The 9,428-nt window shown below is 47.8% G+C and overlaps 1 protein-coding gene across 1 annotated transcript; it reads left to right on the top strand.

Moving 5' to 3' along the window:
• Positions 1-381: 381 nt before the first annotated feature.
• Positions 382-9,068, top strand: TINCR (TINCR ubiquitin domain containing). Its single transcript, XM_054013307.1, has 4 exons — positions 382-641; positions 7,081-7,182; positions 7,726-7,805; positions 8,801-9,068. The coding sequence occupies exons 1-2, from the start codon at positions 382-384 to the stop codon at positions 7,082-7,084; spliced, it is 264 nt and encodes an 87-aa protein (XP_053869282.1). The 3' UTR covers positions 7,085-7,182; positions 7,726-7,805; positions 8,801-9,068.
• Positions 9,069-9,428: the final 360 nt, after the last annotated feature.

Here is a 9,428-nt window from a genome sequence, read left to right as displayed (position 1 = left end):
GAGCTTACTAAAGCTCTCCAGCTCTTTAATGCACCCACCCATCCATGGTCTCTAAATATCAGACTTTGGAGTGCTTTGGGAGCCTTTGCATTTGCAAATATAATTATAATTGTTCTGGCATTTGCGGGGTGGGAAATGACTCCTACAAATATTCCCCAGCCAGCAGGCTTTGCAAGGGGATGTGTCTGTGGGAAGCCAGTCCCTGAAATGAGCTCTTCCTTGGAATGTGAAGCACGCAGCGTAGCAGTTGGGAGGAACAGGTTTGGCAAGAGGTGTAGGGTGTTCACTGCAGGAAGCTCATTCATAGCCACGTCTCTGCCTTCACCAACACAGCTGGATGTCCCTCAGTGCCACGCTGGCCAGCCTGCCAGGCCCGAGAGGATGGAGACCTTGCGAAGGAGCCTTTCCCGCTGGAAGAGGTACCACATCAAGGTGCACCTGGCCGATGAGGACCTGCTGATGCCTCTCACTGTCAAGCCCACGGACAAGGTGATGGACCTGCGGGCTCATCTGGTACGAGAGGGCATCACCTCCTGGAAGAAGACTTTTTACTACAACGCCAGGCAGCTTAGGGAGGAGGAGACTGTGAAGGAGGCCAAAATCCAGAATGGCTCTGTCCTGCTTCTCGTCAGCCACAAGAGGTATGGGGGGAGATGGTCACTGTTTCCACGGAGATGAACTGGGGGACGGGAGGAGAAAGGGGATGCTCAACTGATTCTTGGTTGGAACTCTGGGATTTACAAAGGGCCTAAGGGTGCTCAGCTGCCACTGACTTTCAATGGGCGTATCGGTGCCTAAATCCCTTAGGCTTCTTTGAAAATCCCATTCTCTATGCTTAAAGCAGGGGATTGGGGGAGAAAGGAAAAAAATTCTTCTTGATCTAAGCAATCCCTGTCCCCAGCTGGTTCTGCCATTCCTGACCATGCAGCTGACTTCTAAGTAGAGGAGAGCAAAGAAAGACCCTCTTGAATCCTATTAAAATATGCTGGGCTAAGGGAGTTTTGCAGAGCAAGGAAATGCTGCCTCTCCTCCCAGCTTGAGTGGAAAACATCCACTCAATGTGCAGCGGCAGACAAAAATGCGAACAGAATGTTGGGAATCATTAAGAAAGGGATAGATAATAGGACAGAAAATATCATGTTGCCTCTATATAAATCCATGGTACGCCCACATCTTGAATACTGTGTGCAGATGTGGTTGCCCCAGCTCAAAAAAGATATATTGGAATTGGAAAAAGTTCAGAAAAGGGCAACAAAAATGATTAGGGGTATGGAACGGCTTCCGTCTGAGGAGAGATTAATAAGACTGGGACTTTTCAGCTTGGAAAAGAGACGGCTAAGGGGAGATATGATTGAGGTCTATAAAATCATGACTGGTGTAGAGAGAGTAGATAAGGAAGTGTTGTTTACTACTTCTCATAGCATAAGAACGAGGGGTCACCAAATGAAATTAATAGGCAGCAGGTTTAAAACAAATAAAAGGAAGTATTTCTTCACACAATGCACAGTCAACCTGTGGAACTCCTTGCCAGAGGATGTTGTGAAGGCCAAGACCATAGCAGGGTTAAAAAAAGAAGTAGATAAATTCATGGAGAATAGGTCCATCAATGGCTATTAGCCATGATGGGCAGGGATAGTGCCCCTAGCCTCTGTTTGCCAGGAGCTGGGAATGAGCGACAGGGGACGGATCACTTGGTGATTACCTGTTCTGTTCATTCCCTCTGGGGCACCTGGCGCTGGCCACTGTTGGTAGACAGGACACTGGGCTAGATGGACCCTTGATCTGACTCAGTAGGGCCATTCTTATGTTCTTTGATTCTACCTTGTAGTAACTTGCTCCTTCCTTCCCTGTTTACTAGCTGTCTCTGTGGGCCAGTTTTGGGCTGCCACCGTCCCTGTCTGAGGTGCTCAGCAGTGGGAAGTCAGCAGGGTGCCAAGCTTGCAAGGATGCATGGTGGATGCAGCCCCACACACCTTCCAGTGTGTTATGGGGCTGGACATAGACCCTGAAGGGCCAGCACTGAGGTGTGAGTGGGACTGGCCGGGAAGCACAATGAGATTAGACACAACTAGGCTGGGTGCTGTAGTTTCAGTGCTCTCACGAGAGCAGCTCTTATGTTCTAGTGGGAGTTAAAGCAGAGAACTCTCCTCCACCGGGATCGCTCAGGGTGTCTGGTGGACACATGGAGTTGTAATTTATACCACCCCACTACACCATCTTTTTGGAATCTGGCCCATCACCATCAGCTCTGCTGAATTCTGTAAAGCATTTTGGCGTACAAGAGGGAAGGTGCTGCACAAAATGGAGCTGGATCGCATTGTCTCCAGCTCAGATCCTTGAATCCAAACCCCACTGAATTGTGTGTGAGTAGGTGAGATTCAAATTCACAGAGCCACACCTGCCCTTAAGGTTTTGGTACCTGTTTGGAGATCAATCCGGAACAGGCCAGTTTGCTACTTCAGAGGCCCCTGAAATCTCAAGAGAACCACTGGTCTCACAAGATTTCAGTCATTTCCTGCCCGAGCCAAGGCAAACTCATGAGATTTCAGCATTGTCCAACCTGCCCCCAAGCGTTGATTCAGCTTCATACCCAGACCACTCAGGTTAATCTGGATCAATACCCTTATTCCTCTGCCTCGCCTCTTCTCTAGTGGTGGGAACTTTTTTGGTTTCTGTTTATTCTTTATTGGAATTTTAAGCCTAAACTTTCAAAAGTGTCCAGTGATTTTGCATAACTCAGTTACTGGAGTGCCCAGCCTGAGACCTCTTAAAAAAGGCCTGATTTTCAGAAAGGGCTGACCATCTACCTTTGGAAAATCAGGGGTGAAATCTTGGCACCAGAGATGTCAATGGAGTGCATTCAGTGCTTCAATGGAGCCAGGATCTCACCCTTTAAGGTGGTGTCTTTAACTGGGCATCCAAAACCACTGGCCACTTCTGAAAAATTTAGGCCTTAGTGCTTATTTTAGGCACGTTATGGCTCAAATTTTTAAAAGTTTTGTTAAAAAGGGGGGGTTATAATATGATTTCCCTTGAATTTTATCAACATTTGCCAGCTCCTGGAGATCAGCTTCTAAGCAAGCACCGTGTGGGGGTCATCAGTATCTATTTACTCCACCTGCTACATACCCACATTCCTGGGGGCATCAGGAATTGTTCGTCTGCTAGCCCCTCTCTGTAGCTCCTGGCGCCTAAGCATGAGCTCCTAGCAAGCATGAAGGATTATTGGGTGCTGCCAATGCCCTCCACAAACAAGCTTCTACCTGGCACAAATGGTAAATGGCCAGGTATTTGGGGTGTATGTTTCAGAAGGGGTGCATGGGTCACTCTGAGCTAAGTATTTGTGGGTGATGTTCACACCTGTGGATAAACAGTAATTATTGTCCTGGGCGTGGGGCTTGGCTCTCATTCAGTATCCGGCAGGTTGCAGCCTTTATGACTCAGTGCTTGGCCGAGATTTGTGGACGAACAGGGACTGGTTTTACTGGGGTGCTTGTTTGCACGTCGTTCTTGAGAGATCACTGTATTACTCAAACCAACAAGCTGAGAATACAGGGGGGCCTGGGCGCATCAGGTAGTAGAGAACATGCTGCTTAGGAACTGTGGAACATCGGGTCGCAGAAAATGCGGTGCTGGGGTCTGGCTAGTGTTTCTGGGTGTGCCAGGGTAATAGAGAAAGCAGCTCTGGTCACAGGATTTGAGGAGCTGGTTGGCATGGTTTCTGCCCTCCAAAGGTCAGTCCCTAATTTTTTAAGATCTCCCTGCACATCCCAGCATCCCCTGCCTGCTCCTCTGTACCAAGACCCCAGCCAAGCAGAGCTATATTAATTCCCAAAGTGGAGCTGCTCTGATTGCCAAGGTTTGTGGGTCGGTGTCGTGCCCATAAATATTAATGGTGATGCTGTGTGCAGTGTGTCCTTCACCAGGGGCTCGTGGGACAGTGAAAATGACTCTATTTTTCATCCTCCCCCCTTTTAATGCTTTTGTAGATCATTGGCATTTAGCGATGGCTGAGTCAGCACTTCCACTGCCTGCTCCTGTTTTCTGGGGTTTATAACGTAGCCATAAACATTCACTGAAGGCTGCAGGCTTGGCAGAAAAGGGTTCAGCCCAGCCGCTAATACGGAGCATTTATTTGGGCCGCAGTGTTCAAAAGTTTGAACAAGCCATTCTGGAGTTCAATCAACATGACCTCTCTCCCCTGCAAAACATACAGAAGGGTCAGAGCTGGGCAAATAAAATTCATCTTCCTGGATGGAGGGCCAGCATGGTCACTAATTGGATTATAGTAGCACCAACTGAGATCAGGGCTTCCTTGTGCTAGGAGGGGAAGAAACACATGGCAAGAGACAGTCCTTGCCCCTAAAGAACTACACAGACAAGGGTGGGAGGGGGACACAAGCACAGCAAAGGGAAATGATTTGCCCAAAGTCTCACAGTAGATCGGTGGCAGAACCAAGAAGAGAATCCAAGTTTCTGGACTCCCAGGTCAGTGTCCCTAGCTACTGGACAGCGCTGCTTCTCTGTTCACAGAATAGGATTTTAGTGAGGTTCAAGTGGTGTATCGTTCTTGTGGTGTCTCTCTGTAAAGGGAGGAATTTCCTGGAATCTTGTGGAATTTGGTAAAATAAAGCATCTAGATGATCAAGCTTTTCATCGTTCTCCTCCCTCTCTTTTCCTGGCTCTGCTACAGGCCACATTCTCTGCTCAGTAACACCCTCCTGACTTCCGGGAGGCTGCACTGGGATAACTGGGCAGTTATGAAGGCTTTCACTGCACAATAAAGCAAAATCCTCTGTTCTGTGAAGTGCTCTCTGTGCTTTGAATTTCTATACTGCTTTCCTGAGAACCTCAAAGTAATACAATGACAACAGCAACCACCATAATAATTAATATCTGAACCAAACTACAGATCTGCTTTTAGAGTTTTTTGTTCTATCTATCTATCTATCTATCTATCTATCTATCTATCTATCTATCTATCTATCCCCATACATACACCAATATCTATCTATCTATCTATCTATCTATCCCCATCCACCCCCTCTATCTATCTATCTATCTATCTATCTATCTATCTATCTATCTATCTATCCCCACACACCCCCTCAATCTATCTATCTATCTATCTATCTATCTATCTATCTATCTATCTATCTATCCCCACACACACCATCTATCTATCTATCTATCTATCTATCTATCTATCTATCTATCCCCATACACCCCATCTATCTATCTATCTATCTATCTATCCCCATACACCCCCTCTATCTATCTATCTATCTATCTATCTATCTATCTATCTATCTATCTATCTATCTCCAAAAAGCCACCGGATGGCAACAGCTTTTGGTCCAGAACTCTGTTGGATCTCGTGCACTCAATATGCCCATGCAGCTTTCCCAGACACAAATGGGGATTCCGCCTAATTCAGCACATGCAACCAACAGAACTGAACTCCAGGGGGTCCCGACCCTGCCGTGGCCATGTGCTCAGAGAATTCATCTGGTGTTTTTTTGCACAAATAAGCGGCAAGATTGGGCCCCTGAGGGTGGAGGGACCTGAACATAGCAGGACGGCACAAGATTTGCCCCAGGGTGCCAGTTCAATAGAGCTGTATCCTCTCTGGGCCACAGTGGAGGGCTCTCTGCATGCCAGCCTGCAGGGGGATTTGAGGGTGTAATAGGGCAGGGACTGTGGATCCACAGTTATACAGATTCATCACCCAACCTACACACCCCTCCTCCACCGCTCACGCACGCACGTACACACATAACCCGCTCCTCCTCCCACACACATGCCACCACTACTACCAGGACAGCCGTGAGGTTGTAGTAACAGCCTGCGGGTGAAATTTTTGTGCAGAAGCCTAATCCTAGGTCCCTGCACCACTGAAGTCCTCAAAATAGGGCTGGAATACGACTTCTCTGGTGCCTAGACCGTATGCTGCTTTCTGCACGGGGTGAATTTGACCCTCAGATGTCACTCCTCAGCAGGGCTGTGTATGTTCTATCTCCTCTCTGACTGCCATGAACCACCCCCTGGCCCAGCAAGCCCCAATCCCAAGCCTTCAATAGCACTCTGGGGGTCTCTCTGCTCAGACAAAGCCAGTTAGGATTTTCAGCACATGTGCAGACCCGGGGTAGCCTGAATAATAGGCCTGGTACCATCTACTGGATAAATAGCACATGTGTAAAAATAGCCCCACAGAAATACGTTACCCAGTCAATAGCCTGGATGGCGCTCGCCTTTACCTTCCACCAAAGGGATGGGGGTCTTTATCTGTACATTATATGGGCATTCACCCACGAAAGCTTATGCTCCAATACATCTGTTAGTCTTAAAGGTGCCACAGGCCTCTCTGTTGCTTTTTACAGATCCAGACTAACACGGCTACCCCTCTGATACTTTATATGTACAGTGTATTCACAATTATCCAAATAGCCTGGGGTGGGGTGGGGGGAGGATCCCATGGATTTTATTGAGATAATAGAGAGTTCAGACAATCAAGAGAGTAGGAGCCATACAGCAGCGGGGTGGCTGGTGAGAGTGAGGTGCAGTGGGCATCTTGCCAAGAAGGATTCATGCTGCCCATATCTGCCTGATCCCTGGCATAGGCAATCTGCTTTCCTCCTCTCAGGTGAGGGAGGTGGGTTGTCCAGGTGCACATACTGGGAAGGAAGAGGAGGAGTGGGAGGGAGGTGGGTTATGGTGGTTTCCAGAGGGAGACCTGCAGGATGGCTGAAAAGCTTGGCGTGGAGGTGCCGGGGTCATCTCTTGTGATGAGAGAGAAGCATCTAATGTTGGGGCATTTAGTTGCAGGGCAGGAGGTGGCAATGGGGAGCAGGTCTGAGAAGCTAGAAGTGGGGTCATGCCCCTTTGAGGTCTCACCACGGAGGCTTAGGCAGTTGAGAGAAGGTTGGGTAGAGAGAGGCGTGTGTGTTGCAAGTGAGGGTTACCTCTGAGTTCTCCCCACGCTGGCCGGGCTGGCTCCACCACCCTGATGTTGGTGAAATGCGCTGTTGATGGAGCCCCGACTGTCTGCACCATGCTGGGAACACCCTGTTTCTTATTTAGATAACGCCATGCAGCGGAGCCCAGGCAACGAGAGATGGGGCACGTAACAAAGGCAGAAGGGAAGCTGGTGGAAGAGAGCTCGGCCCTGATTACTGGCTCTTGGTGAGTTCCTCGTCACGGCCAGGCTTGACAGACAGTTCAATAAACAGCTCAGAATGTCCAAGCAGAGTGTCCAGGAATAATTAACTCAAAGAGAGCAACACACAACATTTCTTCATCAGCGTAGCCTGTGGTCTGAGCCACCAAAGGCAAATAATGTGGAGACCTCCTTGACTCAGAAATAGACTCCCATTTTCATGTTACCCTTGTTTTGAAATTTGGAATTCACATGATGAAATCCAGAAGGCGCATTTTTGCTTCCCCTGCCTTTTAAATCCCAGTCTTTTGCTCTGAAGGAGCCAAACTGACCTGCCTTGAATTAGCTATGCATCTGCTCAGATACCTAGCGCCTACAGTTGGCAGCATTGCCAGACTCAGGGAGCATTTTTGTAGCTCAGGGGGATATCTGCAAGGATTGAATTAACTATGGTGGTGCAGGGAGCTGCCTGTATTAACGTTTTTCTCTGAGATAGGCTTTGAATGACATCTGGGATCTGCTTGACAATCTTTTATTCTAAATGCAGTTGTTGTCTTTCTTCAGAGCAGCAGGAACCAGTGAGATGCCATCCTTCAAATGATGGATCGTATTGCTTGGAGGGGTGGAAACCCCCCAGAAACACTGAAAGGTACAGTATGGAAAGGGGACAAAAAACAGTCAAGTTTCTTAGAGATACACCCCTACTTTTCTCCCCCATCCTGTGGTGCAATACAAGTTACCTGTGTTTGAAAAATAGCTGGCTAGGGAACCAGATCTTTCTTTCTTTCTTTGGATTTTTGTTATTTTGCCATTTCTCGTTAAGAGATTTTTAAAGTTAGGGGACTGAGACTACATTGCCCTCTAGCGGTTGGATGGCTGGAAAGCTGGTAGGAGTAATTCTGCTGGTGCTAATTCATCCCCCCCTTGCATCTTCTAGCTCAGGGGTCAGCAACCTGTTAGAAGTGGTGTGCCGAGTCTTCATTTATTCATTCTGATTTAAGGTTTCGTGTGCCAGTCATACATTTTAACGCTTTTAGAAGGACTCTTTCTATACGTCTATAATATAGAACTAAACTATTGTTGTATGTAAAGTAAATAAGGTTTTTAAAAGGTTTAAGAAGCTTCCTTTAAAATTAAATTAAAATGCAGAGCCCCCCCGGACCGGTGGCCAGGACCCAGGCAGGGTGAGTGCCACTGAAAACCAGCTTGCGTGCCGCCTTTGGGACGCGTGCCATAGGTTGCCTACCCCTGGTCTGGCTACTATTCTCCCCCTACTGCCTTACCATTTTATTTTCAGTTGCTCTGTTGCTAAATCTTGGGATCATACCATTAAGCTGCTCACAGAATTGGCCAAGCCAACTATTTATAATCTGTCTATTTTAGGCATCAAGGGTTTGTGAATGCAGGGGTAGCTAACAAGGGAGGATCTCATTGGTATATAGAGATATGTTTAGGTTCCCCCTATATACCTAGGTGGCAAGATGGGTCTCATGCATGGCATGGTACCTCTGTATCCACTATGAAATAGTCCAGGCTCTTCAGACTAGCTTGTCAAGCTATTATTATATGTCTTAATATCATGAAGACGCCTATCATTCAAATGACTCCTAAATGGATCTTCCCCTTTTTCTCTGTAAATTATAGGTGTGCACAAGGCAAAGGCAAGGAAGCAGCAGGGTGTGCATACTCCAGTCCGCATTCCACGCCGGTATCGTCATGGGGCGTAGGTGTTTGCTGGTCTGCACTCTGCACTGTGGATGTTTGTGTCGGATTTGTTTGTCTCTGGGGTCCGACTGTTGCTGCGACACCTCAGATCGGATGATCAGGAACCCTGCTGCTGTGTTCAACTCCCTCCAGCTCTGAGCTACAGTAATCCCCAACTTAACCTCTCTATGGAGGTAACAAGCCCAGGCAGGACAGTCCCACCTAGCTGCCTGTCCCAGAAGACGCAGTCCAGGCTGAGACATGCTGATAGGAAGCTGGAACCGTCGCTGCGTGCCTCTCTGCTTTACCCAAGTTAGGGAAACATTGAGAGCTTCAGTCTCCAGGGCCATCAGTTTGGCAGCTTTCCTCAGCACTAAATTTACTTTTTAAAGCTATATCAGTGTTGCACCCAAAGGGAATGGAGGAACAGATGCAGCCTGTGGAGTCTGGCTTTAATTCATCTGCTTCGTTTAATTTCCTACCCTGCCTTCTAATCAGTGACATTGCATTGATGGCCCTGGGAATACTCCAGCTTCTCGTACAGGCGCTGTTTAGTACAACACAGTGG

Source organism: Malaclemys terrapin, chromosome 24 (assembly GCF_027887155.1).
Source record: "Malaclemys terrapin pileata isolate rMalTer1 chromosome 24, rMalTer1.hap1, whole genome shotgun sequence".
In the NCBI taxonomy this organism is placed as follows: domain Eukaryota; kingdom Metazoa; phylum Chordata; order Testudines; family Emydidae; genus Malaclemys; species Malaclemys terrapin.
The sequence above is the reverse complement of the archived record's forward strand: the minus strand, read 5'-3'. Positions and strand labels throughout refer to the sequence as shown.